Source organism: Lissotriton vulgaris, chromosome 1_1, assembly GCF_964263255.1.
Source record: "Lissotriton vulgaris chromosome 1_1, aLisVul1.2, whole genome shotgun sequence".
NCBI classification, from domain to species: Eukaryota; Metazoa; Chordata; class Amphibia; order Caudata; family Salamandridae; genus Lissotriton; species Lissotriton vulgaris.
In genome coordinates this window covers 1,416,230,524-1,416,254,815 of record NC_141685.1, presented here as the reverse complement: position 1 = coordinate 1,416,254,815, position 24,292 = coordinate 1,416,230,524, and the positions used below count along the sequence as shown (strand labels likewise).

At 46.0% G+C, this 24,292-nt stretch overlaps 1 protein-coding gene across 1 annotated transcript in view; it reads left to right on the top strand.

Moving 5' to 3' along the window:
• The window catches only part of MUC19 (mucin 19, oligomeric), a 229,750-nt gene that overhangs the window by 42,948 nt on the left and 162,510 nt on the right, over window positions 1–24,292 (top strand). Inside the window, exons 10-11 of the mRNA XM_086929817.1 lie at window positions 4,200–4,422; window positions 8,447–8,569. Of these exons, the coding sequence (XP_086785943.1) occupies window positions 4,200–4,422; window positions 8,447–8,569 (346 nt within the window). The remainder of the gene's footprint in view (window positions 1–4,199; window positions 4,423–8,446; window positions 8,570–24,292) is intronic.

Genomic DNA, 24,292 nt, shown 5'->3' with positions numbered 1-24,292 from the left:
CTCTGATCTAACACCGTTGGATGTGCTGATACTGGCTCTGATGCTGGTGTTGGCAAGAAAATACTATTATTTTCAGTTGTTATATCTCTTGGAGCGGGAACCACTACCTCTGTCCCCTCAAATATAAGTTCCTTGGTTAAACCAGTATCAGTGTCTTTTTCAAATTGATTAACATGAATTGGTACATAGGACTGTGAAGATGAAAGTGGAGGAACAGCGTTTATATTGGATTCTTCAAGCTCTATGTGTATTAGGAGTTAACACATTTTATTTATATAGATTAATTTATAATATGTTTTAGTATGTCCTGCAACGGGTGTAAATGGCACTCTCGTCCTGGGGTACACTGATTATTAACCTGAAAGTGCTAATAGTAGTGTTGATGGCTTGGCTGTATTCATTGTTTGGAAGCTCCTTCCATTATGATATAGGGCTTGTTCCCAGCAGGTCTTCACACCACAATTTATTAGCATATGTAGTTGCTAATTTGCACATATGGAAAGTTCATGACTACTATCAAGGGCAATGCAAAGGTAAAATGAATACTCAATAGAAGTGTTTTTGTATCATCATGTCTCACCCGCCTTTAACCCCGCCCACTAGTCATGCCCCTAGCTCAATATAATAAGTACCTGCAGTTATTTTTCCCATTTAAAGCACTGCATTCTTCCAACACCTGCATGTCTCTAGGCATCTTTGTTAATTATGATTTGTGACAGAGGCAGTTCTCCTTGTGACATCATTAGCTCATTGCAGTGATCTTTGCTACTTTTACCGTATTTCATCCAAGTCTACACCTGGATTTATGTCAGATGCAATTCTATTTAGTCAGCAGGTGCACCCTTAAGTGTGGATCAAAATGTGCTTCACTTGCAGACAACTGTTATCAATACCAGGGATGTAGTTCTCTTTCAAGTTAAATCTGAGGTGTTTTTCACTCTTTATTCTCCTCATGTTTCGGGATTGGTAACTAATGTCCCAATTCTTTATATATTATGCCACCAGCCATTTGGAGCCACTGACCTGCAACGGCACACCAAATGCTCCGACCACTTGGCGTCTGAAGCTGCAACTAAGGTTGCACAACAACATTTACTAGTTCCTGCATCTAAGATCTGGAAGTAGGAGTGTTGCGGTACTGCAGCACCCCCAAACTCGTCAATCAGAGTTCAACTGGTGAATGGGCAATAAAGATGGCTTTACATCTTGTCACATTTGCTGTGCATTTAAAGATAGAGGTCAGATGTCAGGTTATGTCTTCATACAAATTGCTACTTATTCTTTTATTATGGAGATTTGTGTTTACCTTTCTTTCCCTGGATCCAAAATAAGAGGATTTTGTAAAGAGAACTATTGGACAATATTGCTGGGGTGCAAGGAGTGTGAAAGGAAAGGCTCTAGGATGGCATTTATCGTAACACACAACAAAATGTTAATATCTGTAAACGAACTGTGCAAATATTTCAAAATATGCCAGCAGTTAGGTAAGAATAATTCTGAAGTGTTCTGGAAACCAAGGTTTTCATGGGGTCAGAACAAATGAGGCCGCTTTCATTGGTATGTGTAAATGATAAATAATTCGAGAAAATTAATTTCCACACATTAACATTTGCAGGCTATATACTTTTATGAGTGAACTACACTGTGAGAATTCTGTGGCCATTTCAAAGGACAATGTGCTGTCTGTACATAACATTATGCTGCCACACCATTCTATTGTAATATATTTGCAACAGTTTTCTCCAAAACATACAACTGGCTATACTCCAAACCTTTACCACTATTCTGCTGAATGAATGTGGCTCATTTACTGTACTTGCTCTTTGCGAAAAACTTGGATCTGACACAGTTCCTATGACTTCAATGATGTAACATTGATGGCAGCACCTCACTCTGAAAATTGTTCTCCTTATACTGAACAGATCCTTCCTTTGGTGCCATCATACATAGCACCAAAACTAAGGCAACTTAAGCGACTGCCTCCTGGCAAATGCATGACAGAGTGACATGTAGGACTGCTACAGATGCTACCCCACAATATTCTGCAGCCTTTCACACTCTTGAAGCTTCTTCTGAATCAAATCACAATTTAGTTTGAGGTCTCAGAAGCTTAATTTCTAAAGAATATGCTGCCTCATGATGCTTTCTCTACTTCTTCATCACTTTCTTTTCTTTTTATGTGTCAAATCTTCGCACCTATTGAGAATTGGGAAAAAGTACAATATGAGAATAAGATAAAGATACCATGGTGACTTTGCGACTCCTATTCATTAGGCTTCTGACAACAAGCTACACCATTCTAGCAACTGCTCGGCCATAGGCCAAAAACACTTAACATTTATTTTTCTCATAATAAAAGTGGTGAGAGGAGTCGATCCGTCACTGGTACACAAGTCTCAAGCTATCGGCTTCATCACTAGTTTCCCACCCCACCTCTAGATGTGGTTGTGTTCTCACTTCGATAAGGAGAGACAGAACAAGAGGGAGGGGACGAGAGAAAGAGAGAGAGTGCCAACCTTAAGTTATCTTTGCCCTTCTACTCCAAGCTTTTGGGAATCACGCTTATCTTGTTGCAGTGTCCTCAGCTGGAAACCTGCTTCAATTATAAGTTAATTTTATGGGTCTTACCATTTATATTGTGTAATTGTTCAAGTTTTGTCATATAATTCTTTGTTTCACCAGGGTGTTTGTTGCTGATGTTTTCCAAGTGGTCATATTCGCCTTTTTTTTTTTAGCCTTGTTCTCTTTTGTCAATTTGCATCTAAAATATAATTGCCAGATACTGTGTTCCATGTACTATAAAACCTTTCATCCCACCCCCTCATTCATGGCTCATACTTCGGTACTGTTATCCACTTTGTTATTAGATTACCTAGCTTGCCTTTTTATATTTTTGAAACACCAGTGTGCCTTAGCATTTGGAATATAGCTTGAGTAGTTTATTTCCTTTTCTGGAATAAATTCTACCTCTTTGAGTCAATTATTAAAAGAAACAACAATTCGTCTGGACTATAGTTTAACACTTACACTCGCAATGCAATACCAATGGCCACTGTACATTGTGTTTATAGTGCTACAATGAGATAAAGAATTAAGGGGCACATGTCTGAAGAATTGAAATAGTGTTTTCCAAATAGTGGATTTTATCTAAATCGCTATTTGAAAATTGCTATTATTTATATATGAAACTTTTTGTTTCATACTTTCGATTCCTAGTGGGTCACAAATCAACCAACCTGATGAATATTAATGATGTAGCACGCGGTTTGCAACCCATTAGGATTCGCAGCCATCACAGGGATGGTGACCTGCTGAGGTCAGCTGACCACCATGTCTGTGGTTGCTTTCTAATAAAGTTTTTTTTGTGTGTTGTTGAAATGCAACCCATTTCCCTAAAAGGCAAATGGGATGCGTTTTAACAATAAAACATTTAAAGTTTTCTTTCATTTTTTAAGAGCAGGCCGTGGACTGTGATACCACTGCTTGCTGTTAAAAAAAATGTTCCCAACATTTACAAAGGGGAAGGGATCCCATAGAGGGCCCTCTTACTTTGTGAATATATTACCACCAACTGTGAGTTGCTGGTAGAGTGCAAATATTTTGCAACACATTTTGGTTTCAAAACATTTGTATATACCAATGCCATTTGGTCTTTAGAAGGGACGCCGTAAACACGTCTTTTCCAATTACTGGATCGCAAAACCGAAATTGTGATTCAGTAACAATTTACTGAATAGCAAATTGAGGCTTTTACATTCCAAAAACCATTTTTCCAGTTGCAAACGGACCGATTCTGCGAATCTGCCTGTTTTAACCATAACAATGCTTTTTACATATGGCACTAAATGTGTGATGACAGTTTACTATTCAGAAGTAAAATAGTCCTTCATACATTCCTATAGGGGCATAAGGAAACACACAAACCGCCACTAAAAAGAAGGTGAGACGGAAATACTTCTATTGGCTGAACTAAGATAAGATTGACAATGTCTCAGGCCATAGCTGAAGGTCCTTGAGCTAAAGAAGCCAATGGCTAGAGGAGGTCAAACCTAAACCCCCGTTTAGAATGTAATACTTTTGCCAGGAATTACATGTTGCCTATAGCCTAAAATGAATTGTATTACTTTTTGAAAGCTTCATAAGTGTAATTGAATTGTGAACAACTATCTCACCCACATCACATATCATTATGTTTTCAGTATTGCAGGAGTATAACAAGGACATACTTCAGTGGATGTGGTATCAATACTCAGGTTTTCAACAAATTTGAACAAACATGTGGTATAGAATATTGCACAAGTACAGACGCAGACAAGAGAAAAGCTGCATGTAGTGTTTTTCAGGAGCTAGCACGACATTGTGGCGAATCCGGGTGTAGTGATAAGTGGAAGAACTGGAGGAAGAATCCTAGCATTGCCTGTGGTATGTGTTCCATTTTCAGTTACTGTTTTTAATCAACCATAAATGTATTTCTTTTATTTAATGGGTGAATTGTTTATAGGTAAAAATAGGCCCATTTTAAAAGCTATTCTATATTATAATATTTTGAATATTAGCCTTCAGAAGCCGACACTAAAGGATCAGGATATCGTTTATGTTTGTTATAGTGTGTACCCATCTGTAAATTACGCAGTTCGCCTGCCCTATTTACAGGTGGGGGAAATATCAATTTTTTGATGGCTCGGCTGGCTCCACGATTGGAGATCTATTGGCGGTCATCCTCCCCAGAAACTGCTGGTCAGGGGATTTTTGAAGCCCTGCCCTAGTACTTATCTCATCTCATGATCATGGCTTGGCATTGTGTCAGCCTGGGTATGAATTCTCTGAATCTTGTTATTGATCTTTTGTGGTTGAATGCCTCTGCCTATCCATGGGATCCTGTAGCACTTTCACAATATATAACATATTTTTGCAAAAAGGCAATTTAAAATGAAACATGTTTAGCATCAGAACAGCAGGCTATATTGTCTGAATCACAAGCATTTTTTAAATTCACAAGCAGGTTTTCATCAGTGATATTTATCATCTATCAAGCACTGTTTTAAAATGGGAAAATTAAAGACTATGAGGGAAATTTAGCCAGATCCACAAGAGCATCACAACGCTAATGTGGTAAAAGTTTGTAGGAGCCACGTACCCATTTTTTCATCAGTTCCTGTTTGCTCTACTGCAAACAATCCCAAAGTGCCCCGCACACTCAAAATCCAAGATGGGGAAACCCTTTTCTCCTTGTGCAGAGTCGGTGGGCCAACCTAAAGGTGTGGCCAGGGTAATGAACATTCCCCACTTCTGTTATCAATCCAAACTGGTTCTGGGGGTAGCTTTCCTCCAACAGTGAAAATTGGCAGCCTGACTAAGGGGGACAAAGGCTGCAGCCTTTCCAGGTGTCACCAACCATTTACTTGTGACAGGGAGGGCCGCTTTAAGTTAACCGGGTTCCTGGGTCCTCCCTATGTGATCTTCCTCCAAAGGAAATAAATCACCTTCCCACTCCTTGACCACTGTCTCTGCTCTGCTAGCAGGTTTCACGTCTGTTTCGAGCCAAGCACAGGCTGGGCAGTGAGTGGAAAGCTAATACAAATTGACCCCCATTAGCTTCAGGCAGTGTAAATGTAACTTTAAAAGTCTGTGAATAGAGTCTGTAGCTGGTACATATCAAACGTTATACAATAAAGTGTATAATATATACTTTGAATTTTCCTATTTGACAGTAACAGCCTAACCATTGACAATGAAAGGTTCTAGTAACAGAGGACAAATGTATTTTACGATGTGTATTGTGTTTCTAATGCCTTAAATATTATGCACCCTACCTTGTGTGTCAACAATTTCAGCAGCAGCCCACTCAGGCAGGAATATTCTTATAACTCTTACTCTTACAATTTACCCTACGTTCTAACGTGGGACTTGTTTGACCGCCATAGTTTTCACCGGGACCAGTCCATGCATTGTATCCAAGCCAGGCTTCGTCGCATTTGGCCTCAAATCGCAACCATGTCCCAGCCTCCACTTCCAGAGACTATCACTAGAACTGCATGCTTTTAGGCACTACTTCTGGCAGGTGGCTGGTAATGATTAGAGAGCAAGTTTGTCTTCGTTGCTGGTTTCAATTATCTTGTGTTTAGATGGCCATCTGAATTATTTGGAAGTGAGAAACAATTAGTGGTTGTTTTTGAAAGTGTCAGAAAATACCTGAAAGATTTACAGAAAGTTAGCATTAGAAAGTCTCTTTCATATTTACTAGCAGTTTGTACCTTATTTTACTTGCAAGTTGCTTTAGAGCATAGATGGTCACAGTTGCTGTATTATAAGGCATGACAGTTCTGCAGATCTTATTCATTTTCCGGATGATCTTTTCTGTCACACATTAAAAATAGAAAGAGGTATATAAATGTTTGCTTCATCAGCTCAAATACATTTTACGTCAATCATTTGAACTCAGTTAGATGGATTGCTAAGCTGTCGGTATGGTGGAGGCCATGCCTCTATAAGCCCCACCTAGAGCTCCCCTCAATTTTGTCGTCTAAGCAACTCAGAGTGATTTTTCTCACTACACTTTGGAGACTTGTTGATTTTTGTTCCTGTTTGTTAGTATGGTTCAAGTCAGCAGCCCCGTGTCTGTTGGGAAGCCGACAAACGTTTCCTCACAGGAGAGCAAGGTGAGGCTGCACTGACAGAAACTCAGTAGCTGGTTTTTCATTAAATGAGGCAAGAAATTCGAGAGTGGGGCATACGGAGTTTCTGCGGATATTTGGAACTTTCCCTGTTACAGTCCTATGTTAACTTCGGGTCTTGTAACGGTCTCCATACAAAATGGTCTATGCTTGAAATGCTAACTGTTCTCTGAAGAATGAGGTAGGATGAACCTCCCGTCTACGGGAAAACGTCAAGGATTCTAGGTAAAGTCAGACTCTGCTGCATTTCCTGCAGTGGACCAGTAAACCCATAGCCTATATTTGGGATGTGGCTCCGGTCTCTACCAGATGGAGATTGTTTCTCAAGGCCCTTCTGCTCTTACTGAACCCCACTTCTCAGAGTTGTACTCAATGTAAACCTTCTGAGCGGTATACATTCTTCCACTTTCCTTGAAGATTGGTTTGCTCTAATAAGTCCTCTGTAATAGTACAGTCTACAGTGTCAAAGCGGATTTTCACATTTGTATGGAGGTTTCCCACATGAAAAATGTACAGAAAGCCACGCGCGCCATATATATCTTTGCATTTGGCCTTACACATTAGGTTTGATAAAAACCTAAAAATCCATTTTGGAGCATGCTTGATAATACAACTGTATATAAGCAAAACAATGATTCTAGAGAAGTTAAATATAGAACTGACCAAGGACAGTTCACTGCCAGGACTCACGCCAGCAAGTGCTCTCAGCAACGAAGTATTGGACTCGTCATGACCGCAATCAGCTTTAGAATCAACCCAGTGGCGATCCTTCAGATTAACGCTGTGAATGTCGCCAGCCCACCCCACCTCAGATCGCCCGGTATCCAGTCCACATTTGTACAATTTGGAAAGCGGGTAAACAAACACTCTCCCGCCGCCGCCTGGACTAAATTTGAATTGAAGTTGATGAGGCTGTAACACGTGTACAGACCAACACCCGACTTGCCAACAATAACCGATCAGGATTCACTCTGGTTATCCTTAGGCTGTTAACTCCTCCCCCCCCAGTCCTGATGAAGACCCGCATTGACCACTCAATAACGCATATATTGGGTGGAAATGTCGACGGCACCTCTTGGCCCAGATCAAGACTCTATATGCGAAGACTTCAATAAAGATATAGCAGCAGAGCCATTGTTTTGCTAGACACTCTGGTCTTTAATATATATATTGTTATCACTTTGTATATAATGTTCACCGTACTGCTTCACTGAGCACATTATGTCACATATTCACTAAGCACTTTAAGTATCACCTCTTGTTGACAGCATTTTTTACCAACCCATGGGTATATATAAATGATGGAATTTATATAAAATGACCTAGCACTCATCATGCAGCATTGCTCTGGTGTTTCTTTCTTTATGTGTTCTGAATCATTTGAATTGTCCTAAGATGGAAAGCTGTGAATAGTTAACCTCTCTAGAATTGTATTTTGAAAGGAACTTAACAGGATAAGAAATAATTGTTTGCCCCCGACAGAACCATTTTTTGCTTATATATCATACCCAGCTTCTTAGGGACACAGGGTCACCCCATTGTTGATTGTGTGATAATACAACTGAGCCACAAGCTGTAAGTAGTGTACGGTACAAAGTGTTGCACTACAAATGTAAGATTATTTTTCATTGTGTGATTGTGCTAAATACTTGCGCATATTATTGAGAAAATAACGATTGGAGGGCCGAAAATATTGTAAAATTGTTATTAAAATGGAAAGGCTAATCTAATTGTATTATCGTAATGAAATGCCATTATTTTTATTTCTATAGGAACACTCAGTTGCACAAACGGTCAAGTTTATAGCGAATGTTCTCTTTATCCCCCGGCAACATGCACAAATACTGCACCTTTCAGAGAAAAAATGGTTGTAGCTGGTTGCGAGTGTCCTGCAGGTAATGTAAAAAAATGTCATACAATTGTGTGCTGTGTAGTAAGAGACTAAAAAATAGCAATGCATATCACTTGAAATAGTCCTATGAATTGCCACAGGAAGACAGACTTAATGGTACATTACAAATGCACATATCTGCCCACCCACATGCACACCCCACAAATTCACGCACACATACACACGCAAAAATTCACATATAAGAATTTTACCTAGATACATATTTCTTCAACTTCCACCACCACACAGAAATGAAATTATAAGCCAGCATATCTTGATTTGTAATCTTCCAACTTTATTTACATTTGTAGTAAATGAATTGTTCGACGAAAACGTATTCTGCAGCAAGTTGGATCTTTTATTTTAATTTTTTAACCATTACCCCTATTTCTAATATGGGAAATGCATTGCTTCTAAGTCGTTTTATTATGTTTTGTTATGTTGATTTGACATTGTTAGGCCAGCACAACTAGTCTTTCCAAAATACTCATAGCACATTTATTATTGCCTCTTTTAATTAAGGTGTATTTAAATGTTTGATTCTTAGTACCGCACGTAACAATGCAGCCATATCTATTGTATTTTTTTGTGATTATTGAGGACTTTTTCCACTTTTTAAATTAATCCACTAGTATATGATTCTTTTTGGTTATAGTTTACAAGTTAATGTTTGCTGTGCAATCAGTCCAGTTCAATACACTATAACTTCATCGTGTGTTTGCACATTTCAGATGATGTATTATCCTATTTCGATACATGATATTCATTTATTTTTTACATCCTTTATTACCTTGAGTTTGTCAAGTAAGGGTTTTGTGGCCACTTTTCTCTTTTTCTCCCAGTCTTTCTCTGTAACTCCAACCTTCTCACCACCCTTGTGAAGTAAAAATATTATCTTAATGCATAGACACTGGGTGCGTCCTTTCATTCATTTCTGAAAATATTATTGGCCTTCCAACCAGTGGCGTAACAAAACTTGAGGGGGCCCCCCTACAAGGTACGGTGAGCGTCCCCCTCAAGATTAAATTGGGAGCTCTCCGTCCGGAGGTTTGTGCTGAGGTGCCCCCATGATATTTCCCCCCCCACGCACCACGCCACTGCTCACGCTCCTCACTCATACTGCCTATCCACACACACCACGCTTCTCACAATATACACGTGCCCCAGGCCGCTCGTACTGTCAATGTACCCCAAGCTCCTCTCTCAGTCTGTCAATGTGACCCAGGCTGTCGCACTTTGTGCCCGTGTTCCCTAAATTGTGCTGTGCCCGCTCCCCTCACTCTGTTCACGTGCTCCATACTCATCACTGTTCATGTGCCCCGCCATGCCCCTGCACTGCCAATGTACCATAAGCTCCGCCCACACTCTATTTATCCCCGGGGCCCTCATATTGCACCCAAAGCTCCTTATGCTGTCTAAGATTCCAGGGCTATTCACAAAGTATTTCCATGTGCAAGTAGGTCCTTGTGGTTTCTGCCCAGGTGTCTCCAACTCAAGTGTTCCCCACACTGTCTGTCTATGTGACCCGACACAGCAGCCTAGCTGTCCATGTCTCGCTCACAATTCTCTGGAGCTCCAGGCCCCATTCGCCATTTTCCGTGTGCTCCAGGCTCCTCTTTACATTTGCCACCTCGGGCTCCGTCAATGCCCCAGCTCCTCACATTCTGCTCAGCGAACCCCAGCCAGGCCGCCGACAACCTCACGAAGTGGATCAGCATCTGCGCGGACGAGCTCGCCCCGCTGAGGACCCCGCCCAGCAGACCCGGCAGCAAGAAAGCCCCGTGGTTCACCGACGAACTCAAGAGCTCCAAGAAGAACTGCCGAGCCCTCGAGAAAGTCTGGAGAAGGGAACCTACACCGGACAACAGGACCTCCCTCAAGCTGGCCACCCGGAAGCACCACCAGCTGATCCGCGCCGCCAAGAAAACAGCATTCAAGGACCGGTTGGACAAAAACGCACACAACTGCAAGGAGCTCTTCAACATCGTGAAAGAGCTTTCCAACCCCAGCGCAGGAAACAACGACATCACCCCATCGCAAGACCTCTGCAACTCCCTCGCTTCATACTTCCACAACAAGATCGCGGACATACGCAACAGCTTCAACAACCAACCAACGCACACCATGACCGAACAACCACCCCCCACCACCACCCTCCACGCCTGGACCCCGATCAGCACCGAAGACACCATCCGCACAATGAACTCCATCCACTCCGGATCACCGACCGACCCCTGCCCTCACCACGTCTTCAACAAGCCCGACGCTGTCATCGCACCCCACCTGCGGGACATCATCAACACCTCCTTCGACACCGCCACCTTCCCTGAGAGCTGGAAACACGCCGAACTCAGCGCTCTACTCAAGAAACCAACAGCGGACCCCACCGAACTCAAGAACTACCGCCCCATCTCGCTCCTCCCGTCTCCAGCCAAAGTCATCAAGAAGACCGTCAACAAGCAGATGGCCGCCTTCCTCGAGACGAACGGATCCCTCGACCCCTCACAGTCCGGCTTCAGAGCCAATCACAGCACCGAGACCGCCCTCATCGCCGCCACCGATGACATCCGAGCCCTGATGGACAATGGAGAAACAGCGGCCCTCATCCTCCTAGACCTCTCCGCGGCATTCGACACTGTCTGCCACCGCACCCTAGTACAGCGCCTCAGCAACGTCGGAATCCAGGACAAGGCGCTGGAATGGATCATCTCCTTCCTCGACGGAAGAACACAGAGAGTCCGCCTACCACCGTACAAGTCAGAGGCCTCCGAAGTCATCTGCGGCGTCCCTCAAGGGTCATCTCTGAGCCCCACCCTCTTCAACGTCTACATGAGCCCCCTCACGGCCATCGTACGCAAACACAACCTCAGCATAATCTCCTACGCCGACGACACCCAGCTGATCCTCTCCCTGAGCAATGACCCCGCCTCCGCCAGAGCCAACCTGCACGAAGGGATGAAAGAGGTAGCCGAGTGGATGACGACCAGCCGCCTGAAACTGAACTCTGACAAGACGGAGGTCCTCATCCTGGGCTCTTCACCCTCCGCCTGGGACGACTCCTGGTGGCCTCCCGCCCTGGGCACCGCACCCAAACCGACAGACCATGCACGCAACCTGGGCTTCATCCTGGACTCCTCCCTCTTCATGACCAGGCAAGTCAACAACGTCTCCTCGGCGTGCTTCAACATCCTACGCATGCTACGGAAGATCTTCTGGTGGATCCCCACCGAGACCAGGAAGACCGTCACCCAGGCCCTCGTCACCATCCGACTGGACTACGGCAACGCCCTCTACGCCGGTACCACCGCCAAGCTCCAGAAGAGACTCCAGCGGATCCAGAACGCCTCAGCCAGACTCATCCTCGACATCCCACGAACCAGCCACATCACCGGACATCTGAGAGACCTTCACTGGCTCCCCGTCAACAAAAGAATCACCTTCCGCCTCCTCACCCACGCACACAAAGCCCTACACGACCAAGGCCCGAGCTACCTCAACAGCCGAATCAACTTCTACGCTCCCAAACGCCACCTCCGATCAGCCAACCACGCCCTCGCCGCCGTCCCCCGCATCCGAAGAGCGACTACGGGAGGAAGTTCCTTCTCCTACCTGGCCGCCAGGACCTGGAACTCCCTCCCGACCGACCTGCGCCTGACCCAAGACCACCTCTCCTTCAGGAAGAAGCTGAAGACCTGGCTGTTCGAGCAGTAGCGCCCCCCCCCCCCAGCGCCTTGAGACCCTACGGGTATGTAGCGCGCTATATAAGTGTCACTGATTGATTGATTGATTGTATATTTCAAGGTGTGCTAAACGTTGGCGTCAGGCTCCTTGCGCACTCTGCTATTATGCTCCCTGACCCCACCCCTCCCTCCATCTCCCCTCTAGGTGGCGAATGTCAGCTGGATTATACCACCAGAAGAGCGAGGGTTGTCCTCCCCTTGAAGTGAGACTGTGGCCCTCCTCAGAATGTGTGTCTTGTGTGAGAGCATTACTCTGCTGCTTGTGACGTGGAGGGTGGGCCCTTCGCAGACTTGTGCTGCAGCTCGTAGCACTGCTGTGAAGAGTGCCTTTTACGTGCTGCTGCATGTGTCTTAGAGTGGGCTGACTGGTGCCTTGGTGTATGCTGAGGTCACACTGGCGTGTCTCCCCCAGGCCGAGCTCATGGATAATAGCATTCAGTGGATGCTTTTTGTTTCCCAGTCCAACGCTGATGATTTATCTATCTCAGAAGGATGAAAATCTGAACATATCCACCAAAATTCAAACCTGTGAACAAAATGATTACAAACTGAGGAGGAGCCTAGCGACGAACGAAGATGGCCGCATAAGCTCTCGGCTCCGTCGACCTCCTCCTGCTGCTTGAATATCCTGCTACAAATCCTGCTTTTTCGCCTCACCCCCGTGTGGGTGACCCGTTGCTGATGCTGGCGGTGTGGTCCTGGGAAACTTACGGCTCGGATTGCCGGAGTTACATCGAATGGAAGTTCTTGGCCTAACGCTGACGAGAGCCGGGACCTCGAGTACTGACCGTGCCGGGTTGCAGTGCAACAACGGCGGCCGGTGGATCCAGACACGGTCCAGTCGATAGAAGTGGAGAGCAACCTGCCCCTGGATTGGTGGAGAGCCTGCGGTTCTACCCGCATTGTGGAGGTGTAATGATCCTGTGAGTGGCTGAGAGGTCGGGGGTCCCCTTCTCGGCGTTCCCTTCCCGCTGGGGTGGGGCCCCCTTCCGAGAGGCCCTATCGTTGCTGGACTGTGTGCCTCCTGCCCCCGCCTGCCCTCATCGCACTTTGGTCCCTGGGGGAATCGGGTGACCCGAAGGGCGCATTGATGTCTGGAATCGATCAGTTCGCGGCGGTGCGGGGTGAAGAAGAGCCATCATTGCGAACCGTGATGGCCGCCATTAAGGGTCTGTGCTCCTACATGGTTGCTCTTTCACATAAGTCGATTGTGGATGACACCAAAACTGCCCGATCGCATAAGGACTCTGATCTATCTGGTCCCCCTAAGCGAGCCGTTTCTCCCACTTTGATCCCGGAATCTACGACTCGAGGCCCATCTAGTGTCGAAGCCTGGATAGCAATGTCTGTACCGCTGTGTGCGGCTGAACCCGCTGCCATTGTGTATCGCCCGCCCACGTTGGCGAGTCCACCTGTGGTCGTGTTCACGTGCTCGTCCCCCTATGACTTTATTGAAACCGTGACCCGACGGAAACAGCGAACATCTATCGATCGTGTGAGCTGTGCAGTGTGGTGGAGTATGGAACGGTCGGGATCTGGTCGTACCGTGGCGAGTGTCATGGCGGCTGAGGATTGTGGTGGACGGTGGATATCCGTTGGACTCGCCGCACAGATTCGTGGACTGGCTGAACTTTTGACTTATCCTGTGAATACGCGGGTGCGGTGTGCGGAACTCATGGTGAACACTCGTAGAGGTCAAGGGTGAGACTGGTGTTCGACTCGGATGCTAGGGGTTTGAGAGGGACCCGGGATCCGCCATTTTCTTGTATCAGGGGGCGGGGCGGTGTAGGACGTCTTTCCTGGGTTCTTCCGAATTTACTTTGCTTTGCTGCTGATTGTTTAATGACCAGGACTGTACGTCGCAGGAGGGGGGTAGTGCAACCGGGGATGCGAGGGTCTCCTCCTACCTTAACTTTTCTTTTCTTTCTTTTTCTGTGTTTCCTTCCTTTATAAATCTCTTTCCTACTATACTGCGGGTTTTTGGTCGCTGGGCGATAGGCACGCTGCTAGGGGGGTAGGCCGTAGCCATCTGCAGGGGTGCAGGGTGGGGGGTAGGGGGTGGGGTATCTTTGTTTTTCCGTTCTCTGTTTCTAAGGCCTTTTTCTCTTCTTTTAGTTTGACTGGACTTCCTTTTTTCTCTCTCCCTGGGTTGGGGGTCAGATTATTGGGTTACTGTTTGGACTTTTTGGGCGGTGCTGGGACTGTGGCCGCTCAGTCTCTCCTGTCATTGGTTTCATCGGGTGGGGCATTAGTCGGGAGTTTTCAGAAATGTATGCTTGCTTATATTGTTCGCTTCAAAATGTTGTCGTCTCTGCAGTTGGACATGCTTCCCTGCCCACCCGGTGATTGTATCTAATTTAGATCCCGTAGCCGGCCCCCTCCTGTTCTCTTTTCTCTCTTTCCATCTCGTTAACATATGGAACTGTATTACGTATTTACTGTGTATATCCTGTTTTATTTTTAAAAATTGACCTCTCTAATCCTGAGATGCTCTCCCGGGTGTGCCGAAACAGTACGATTTTCTATTTTTTTGCTGCCATGCCTCCGGGATGTTTGGCTGAATAGCTGTGTGCACCCTCTTCTAAATAAAGGTCCTCCAAATTTTTTTTAAAATGGTTACAAACTGTAGCCTGAAGGGGCGCTTCAATTCCCTGAGAGACCCCTTTTAAATTAAGGTACAGAGCGAGATCGGTAAGCAGTGTCCCTCTTGATAATAGCAGGAGGTTAACAAGGTAGAATTGCACATCTTAGCTGTCATTGTTCTGGCATCCAGGAGCCAAATAACAGCCTTCAGACCCATCCTACACATTTTCATTGCTGTGGTGAGAAAATATTTGGAGAGGCCGTTGGTTGATTTTAGAGGCATGTTCAATGCTACCAGCCACCCTTTCTCCTCTGCCCGTCACTGCGGTCTCTGTGGCAGGATCCTGCTGTGGGAGCCTCTCTCCACTCAATCAAGAAAAATTAGCCTTCCCAAAGTCAAGTTTGGTGAAAAGTCTGGGGTGATTTGTGGCTCGATTTGATTGCAAATAACTCTGCAGTAACTGAGGGTATCCTTAGATTCTTTGGCCACCTATCCCCAAGCCCCCACCCCACCCCGCACACACACTCACAGACTCAAGAATGGAGTTTCCTCAAAGTCCATGCAGGGGTCATAGGCTATAGGCGATGACAGGGTATGCCGGTGATGCCAGATGCAGAAATGGGGTTTTCCACGAACCCTGCTGTGAGACACTGATGAGAGGTGGTAAACCCCTACAGGGTCTGTATTGGGATCCTGTGTCCCCAACAGCGCACTGCAAGGAGTCAGGGTGCATCCTGGGGTCGGCACTGATACAGTGATAGGATTTGGGGGCGAGGCGTGAACAGACACCCCTGTTTTGGCAATGTAAGTTAACCATTAATGGACTCACTCACTGTCTCAGTGCCCCCGGCATGCCGCCGCCACCTCACGTGCAGTGTACACTGCATGAACATTCAAGACCAGCTCTGCCCCACCCAGACACTGAAGACTACAAAGCTGTGCGCAGCGCAGCATTTGATTTATTTGATTGGACTGGAGTGCGCAGCAGCGTAACATTTAAAGTACGTCGACTTCCCAGCGCGGTGCGTGTACTCTGCTTTCAGTGACTACTGGTGGTGCAATCTACTGAGTGTACTTTGTTTTATTTATTTATATGCTGAAGGGGCCCCTCGGGGTCTGTGGGGTCCTTTGTTACGCTCCTGCTTTAAACTAAATCAAAGACACCATAATTCACCAAGATTTGTTTCAGCTGTCAGTAATGATAATGTAATGAGCTCTTCCACAATTGGTGCCATCTGGCTTCAACTGCCTTTACGCTGACATTGACTTAAAAAAACAAATTGGCCTCGATCAGTAACAGAAATCAACACTAACTCATTTGTAATGAATGCTTTGCTTTAACTGCCGACATTTCAGTGCTAAAGTTGTATTGTAATTAAGGTAGCTGGTTTACGTAGGTTATAAGATGTTGATATATTAAAGAAGATGTTAAAAATGGGGTCAGTAGTTGGCAGAGGTAGGTACCTTTGTCCAAATAGGGACCCTTGCTTCTAGTCAGGGTAAGGGGGATACACACTTTAGATAAACCCTGCTCACACTCGTGGTAGCTTGGCACGAGCAGACAGACTTATCCCAAAGGCAATGTGTAGAGTATTTGCACCAACACTCTCAGTGACACAGTGATAACACCACAAATGGACACCACACCGGTTTAGAAAAATAAAGTGTCTTTATCTAAACTTGACAAGACCAAAACAACAAAAATCCAACATACACAGTTTAAAATATGACTTTCAAAAGGTTTAGAGAACTTGAACCATAGAAATCTATGGATGAGTGACTTTTCACCAAAGTACCTAGAGTTGCGTCAAAGTTCACCAAGGCAAACAGCTGCAGAGTCGGAAAACAAAGAGATGCGACACCCCAGAGGAGGCAATGCGACAGTCCCACTGCATGCAGAGGAAGCGTTGCGTTGATTTTGATCTGTAGGGAGAGTGATGTATCGATTCATCGTGCTGGTTCCGGTCCACAGGTGATGCGTCGAGGAAACGTGTCGCACAGGTACGATGCGTAGATCTTCGGGATGCATCGCCAATCGATGCAGCGGCTGTGCTTGGCGCTGTGTCGGTCCTCTTCAGCCGCGATCCCTTGATGTGTTAATTCTTGCAGCGTTGACAGGCGCTGCGACGGTTTTCGCAGCGGCGCCGCGATGCGTGAAAATTCTTCTTGCGCTCTGAAGATGCGTGAAAAACTGCCGCAAGAATAGCGATGCATCGGTTTCTGTAGTTCTTTGAGTTTCTTCTCTCTTCCAGCTCCCAAACAGCAGCAACAACTTCCAGAGGCCCAAAACTGGCACATGCACCTCAATGCAGGTCAGAACTCACAACAGCAGAGTTCAGGATATGAAGTCTTTGTGTCACTGAGACTTCTGAACAGGAGGCCAACTCACTACAGGCCCTTGGATATCTCCTTCAAGCAGGGGACACAGCACAGCCCTTCTCCTTTCCTTGGCAGAAGCAGCAACTGCAGGCCAACCCCAGACACACAGCATGGCCATTACTTCTCCTGAGTCTCTTCATCTCTTCTCCAAGGCAAAGGTTCTTCTTGAACCCCAGGATTGATCTAAACTAAAAGTTCAGGGGGTTTAGGTCTAATGCTTATACCCAAAAATGTATTTGTTCTCTTTGTGCAAGGGGCTCTGAGTCTGGTTCAAACCAGTTGTGAGGCCACTCTTGCAGTGCACAACTGCAGCCTTTGTTAGTGTGGGCCTTGGAGCCCAGACACACCACAGGGGGCGGAGCCAGCATTGTGGAAGGCAGGCACAGCCCTATTCAGGTACAGGTGCTACTCCTCCCACCACTCCAAACGCGGATCAGGCCTATTCAGCCTAGTGCTGACTCATCCAGACTCCTGGAGCCATGGCACCTCCCCAGCCCCTATCACTTCAAAGCTGGACAGTCAATCCACAAACAGGCAGAGGCACACAGGAAGGTTGAACAAGAAAATAGCCACTTTCTAAAAGTGGTATTTTCAAATACACAATTTAAAAACCATCTATACTAAAAGATGTATTATTAAATTCTGAGTTCAGGGGTACTAAACTCAATTTTTCAATCTTATCCCTATGGGAAAATATATTTGTAAACTGTTACAAAGCATTCCCCATTCTTTCCCATGGGGCAAGATAGCCTTTCAATATTGAAAAACGAAATTGCCAGTATTTCACTATCAAGACATGGTACACACATCAGTACATGTCCTACCTTTCACATAATCTGCACCCTGCCCAGCGGGGGGACTTGGGGCCTACCATAGGGGTGTCTTATATGTAAGAAACGGGAAAGATAAGGCCTGGCAAGTGGATGCACTTGCCATGTTGACATGGCAGTTAACAAACTACATACAGGCACTGTGGTGGCAGGCCTGAGACCTCTTTTCAGGGCACCTAATGTAGGTGGCATAATCAGTGCTGCAAGCCCACTAGTAGTATTTGCTTTACCCGCCCTGGCACACTCAGTGCACTTTACTAGGGACTTACTGGTAAAAGAAATATGCCAATCAGGGATAACCATTCACAATAACAATTTACACAGAGAGCATATTATCACTTTAGCACTGATCAGCAGCAGTAAAGAACCCAGAGTCCTATGGCCAATGGACACAGGTCAGGAAAAAATAGGAGGAAGAAGCAAAGATTTTGGGGATAAGCCTGCAAAAGGGCCATTTCCAACACAACCCCCTTCCAGCCCAAAGCCAGGGTAGACCAATCAAAACCTTTAATGGGCTTCCCGTCTTGCGGCGACAGAAACTGGAACTTGGTTTGAAAAGCAGGGGTTTATTCCTGTTCTACGCCTTCCTGAACCTAGTTAGATCCCTCTTGCCATAGTCTCAGGGCCCACTGGGCTTACCCATGGGGGACTCTTCTCCTCACCTGGGGACCCCATCTGTGCAGCGGCTAAACTTACTTTGCTCACAGATGTATCCCAACAGGTAGACAGTACCCATATGGCCAACATAGTGGTGTGGCCCAGTCTACCCCCGGGATGTGACTCCTGCCCATTCCGAGGGACAGCTCTGTCCACAAGGACAGCCAGCCACAGAGTCCACTGACAGCTGTTAGTGATGAGAGCCAGGCCTAATGCCTTTCAGGCCTCTCTAACCTCTGTGGCATCAGAAAGTAGGGGGTGATAGCCCCAGGTGCCTGGCACCGCTTCCCCACTCTCCCTCCTGCCAAGTCAGGTATGGCATCCTGACACTGGCCCACCAACCCAGGGTCTGTACCCTGCAGCTGAAAAAGAGACTGGGGTGGGCTCTCTCATGCCCTGTTTTCCTCCCTGGGGCTCTGCACCCTCCCTCCTGGAGCTGTACCCCCAGAAGACAACTTGGTGGGGGCACTGTTAGCAGTCACCCCTTCCTCCATGTCAGGGGGGACACCCCAAACCTGGTCCTCCAACCAAGGGTCTGTACCCTTAGTCTGGACCTGTGCATGGCAAGCCAGGACTTCCGGGGGAGTACATCAACCCCCCCAAAGGAAACACACTCCTCATGTGTTGTACAAGAGTCTGCCAGGCGGAGGTTTCCAGCCTCCTGTCCACTTGACAGAGCATGAAGACCCCCCCAAGCCAAAAGTGGCCTCACCAGGGTCAGTCCTAGGGTGCTCTGACCTCAGAGCTCGCTACCCCTGACCCACTGGTCCTTACACTGGGGACTGCATCACCCCTCACCCTTTTCTCTGGACTCATGCACCCTCCCCACTGGAGCGGTGCTGCCAGACACCAGAACTGATGAGACGCTAGTTACAGCAGTCTCCCCCAGTTCACCAAATTCCCTGGGATCCCCCTCAGGAAATTGCCTCCCGGTACAAACTAGGCTCCCTCCTGGTGTTCACTCATGGAATCAACCAGGTCCTGGGACTGGTTTTTGGGCGCCTTGGACACAGCCCCCTCCCACTCCTTCTCCTGTTAAATATCAAACTCCAATTCTGCAGCCTAACTTGCTGGTTTACCATCCTGAGACATTACACATGGATACTTTAAGGGTCACTCAAAAATAGAACCAAAGAAATTGTGTAGTGGTCTGCATTAAACTAGTAATGTAGACCAATTACTGTGGGTCAAGTACAAATACAGGTTCAAATCCTCACCGCTGACCACCAATGTTATGGGGGTTTCTAGTTGGCAAAGGTAGGTACCTTTGTCCAAATAGGGACACTTGCTTCTAGTCAGGGTAAAGGAATAAACACTTTAGATAGCCCCTGCTCTCCCCCTTGAAAGCTTGGCAAGAGACGTCAGTCTTATCCCAAAGGCAAAGTAGGGACCTACTGGTAAAAGAAATATGCCAATCAGGGATAACCAATCACAATAACAATTTACACAGAGAGCATATGCACTTTAGCGCTGATCAGCAGTGGTAAAGTGTCCAAAGTCCTAAAGCCAACAAACACAGGTCAGGAAAAATAGGAGGAAGAAGCAAAAAGTTTGGGGATAACCCTGCAAAAAGGGCCATTTCTCTTAAGTAACAGGTTAGATATAAATGCCCTACGAGGAGCAGTATCCTCACTGCTCAGCCCACTCTCTCCAGCTGACAGTCTCACAGCACCCACACTCATTAACATTCCAAAAACATTACATACATGCTGGCTTAGCAGCAGGAACCTGAGAAACTATGGAGAGGATGCATTATACAAACCTCAGGTTACAATACATCTCTTCTTCTTAGAAAAAATCATGAAAATACAACAGGAAGTTACAATCAATACGTCCTATACAGATCCATAAATTATTAAGACAGGTAAATTCAATTACCATACCTCCTGCTGCACACATTCACTGGTAATAAAAAGACCTCCATAACAAAACATTTACACCCACAAATATCTGACTACGGAGTATATGATAGCCACACATAAACTTACATGGAACAATGATTCTTCAACCCATGAAGGAGGGAACAAAAATGGACCACAATACAACATGGAGGATTCCTCAAATGCTGGAGGAAAAATCAAAGATTGATTAAAACACAACATGGAAACTAGCATATCCTTAACCACTGAGGAAAGAAGTAGCAAGCTGAGATTTCAACACAACACAACCCTAACGATCCTTAAACACTTCTTGGTGTTTCCAATAATGTGGAGCTGCTAATCGCATTTTAGCCCTCAGGTAATGTGGTTTACTACTATTGATCCTTGCACTTGCAAACCTTGGCAGCAGTGCACAGGAGAGTAATGGCATAGCTCAGCTCTTAGTAACACATTTTCCCTGTTCACACCATACACACGCCTCCCTTGGCAACATGCTTCAAATTCCAATGCACCAGGCTTTCCTCAATAGCAGCATTACAGTTTCAATGGTTAAGTATTGCTACGTCCAGAGACATTCCAGCACAAACATTTTATCCTAGCCATGAGACTGAAGATTTATCCTGAAAGAACATCCCAAAACTGAGAGAAACAGTACATGTGCAATTAACATATTAGGAACATTCCAACTTATTTTACCCCCCACCCTGACCCTAAAAAGACTACTATCATCCTGTTTGTGAGCCCACGTTGTGAAACCACACTACCCAAACCCCTCCCCGTCCCCATCCCAACCCCCATGCCCTTGAGAAGGAATCATCCGAACCGCCTGACCTGTCATTGGAATGACAAATCTCAGAGACCACTGCCTTCTCCACTGTGCCCCAGCAATCCACCGACACCACCGACACCCGGGCTGCACCATGACATGCACCCAGTGCGTCTGAGACTCTCTTCTTCCGTTGGTGCACTCGAGGTCCAGGCGCTCCTCACCAACGCCCTGGCTGCACCACGAAACGCACACTGGGCTTTCAAGTCTTGCTTTTTCCTTTGGTGCCCACGAGGCCCAGGCACTCTTCACCAATACCCGGCTGCACCACCACCAGTGCATCTGAGTTTCCCTTGAAACTGTAGGTGTCCAAGATCACAGGGCACAACTTGCGATGGTCTCAGACTAGACAGAGCACATGCACCCACGGCGAATCAGAGAGTCTTCTCTGGAAACTTTTATATTCCTGTGTTTCCAAAACAGGGAGCCAGCTCACCTCGGGCCCTTGGGGGTCCAAGACACAGCCCAAAGCACAGTCTTATTCAAGCAGGGGGACCAAGCGCTTCCTAGTACAGTCCCAACAGCCTCTTCCTTAGTTAGAACAGCAAACCGCAGAGGTTCCTCTTGACCACAGCATGGGTCCAAGACTTTACAGTCTCAATCCATATCTGTTTCATTCCAACGTTCAGGGGTTTTAGCTCTGATAGATATACCCCTTAATGTCTTTTAAGTTTGTATATGCTCAGGGGTCCCTGACCCCTCCCTAAATCAGTTCTGGGTATCTCCCTCCCAGTGTCACCTCTCGCCCTTTAACCCCTTCCAAGCTAATGACAAGGTCAGCTCGTCATGGGTGTTACCTGCGCTGTGCTTATGACGAGCTGACCTTGTCATGAACAATGGGAAAAAATGAGTTCCAGCACAGGAGGGGAAAACCCCCTAGCAGCCAAGGTGTTAATCCTGAGGGTCTGGCTCCTTAATCACTCAGCAGGAGATGGGTCACTTGATTTATAGCACCAGCCCAGGCCTTTTCACCTCCCGGGCTTCTCCTGTCCCTACTCTCCAGATGAAGGGCAGCCTGGTGCCAACTCAACCCCTCCCTGGGCCAAGACCTCTCCCAGCTCCTCTCACCTTTCAGTTCCAGACAGATAATCCACATTTCAGAGACACACAGAAGTTCTCAGAGCACAAAACTCAGCCACTTTCTAAAAGAGTGGTTTATAAACACACAGTGACAAAACCACCTTCACAGAAAGATGCAGTATGACACTGTGAGTCCATACATACTAAACGTCACCTCTGCATTATAAACTGACAGGAAACTAGGCTAACAAACACAACACCCAGCCTCCACCATTCCATCCTGTGGGCAGAATGGCCTTTCAGTAGTGAAAAACGAAATGGAGAGTTTTTCACTGTCAGAACATTACACACACAGAGTTTATGTTCTGCCTTTTACGTACACTGCACCCTGACCAGGGATTACCTGGTACCTACCACAGGGGTGCCCCATGCGTAGGTAAAAGGGAAAGTCAGGCCTGACAAGTGGTTGCACTTGTCAGGACTACATGCTAACTTAGCATTCTGTGTGCAGGCCCTACACTGAAGGCCTGAGTTCCCTTCACCGCGTGCCCTTTGCATTACTAGCCCTTGCACATACAGTGCACATCACCAGGGACTTTTACTCGTAAGGCAACATACCAATCATGGCCAACCAATCACCATTACATTTTACATAGGAAACTCCTGTACTTTGTCACTAATATGCAGTGGCAAAGTACCCTAAGCATCTAAATTGGGGGAAAGCTAAAAGTTTAGGGAATTTTAACGAAAAAGGCCAGTACCTACACACATCAGCATTTTTTTTTCTCAGAACAAACTACAATAATCTTATCAACTAGGAAAAAAGGAGGATCACACGTGGAAAAACATGACAAGAACTTAAAGCCAAAGCTGAAGAACAAGACACCAAAAACATCTGGATAATAGTTGCCTGTGGAACAGAAAATCTTGATGAAACATAGAAAGCAAAAATACAGTGAAGTTTCGGAAAGCCATTTTGAGGTGATTTTCTATACGGAACCCTTACAGGATTTAGATGCTGAAATTGCCATAAGGATGTAAGAGATGAGCGTCTCTAAATTAGAGACAAACTTTGAGACACCACTGACCAGTAATATTTGCTTTGTGAATAAAAGCACTGCAGAAGAAATACAGCAATTGAAAATGCGAAGAGCACTAGGTCTCACCCTTGTCCCAAAGGAAGCTTTCAGTCACAATGAATATCACAATGTTTGCACATATTTACCACCCTCGACATTCTGTCTTTGTGAATAAACAGAATTACTACCCAAAGTATAAAAATGACATGCAGACGTCCTCAGAAGCAGTAGCCCAAGTGATGCCAAGTTCTTATTCTTCACCAAAGTATTATTCTCCCATGAGCAAACATGGCTGGATGAAAAGCAAATGTGCAAGTTTGATGTAATCTAGTACTTTGTATAGTGGACCAGTCCAAATAAAGCTTCAGGCATACTGTTCCTTTTTGCGCCACAGTGCACCCTTACCTGGAACAGTGATTGGACACCTGGTTACAGAAAAATGTGCTGTTCACAGAGCAAGTGTGAACTCATCCCTGCCCTGTGAACTTCGCATTTCTGAACTGCGGACTGGCTGTTAAAAGCCAACGGTCTGCCTTTCACTGCAGGCGGATAATAGGTCTCATGTTAAAGGGCGGGCAAGGATACCTTGACAGATGGATGTATTGTGTGACCCCTGGGAGATGCCTGGGATAACCCTGGGACTTCTGTTTCGCCCACCTCTAGGAGGCACCCTCAAGGGGCACACTGACTGTGCACAACCTCGTATATAATGCACAAAATGGCTTATTTGCC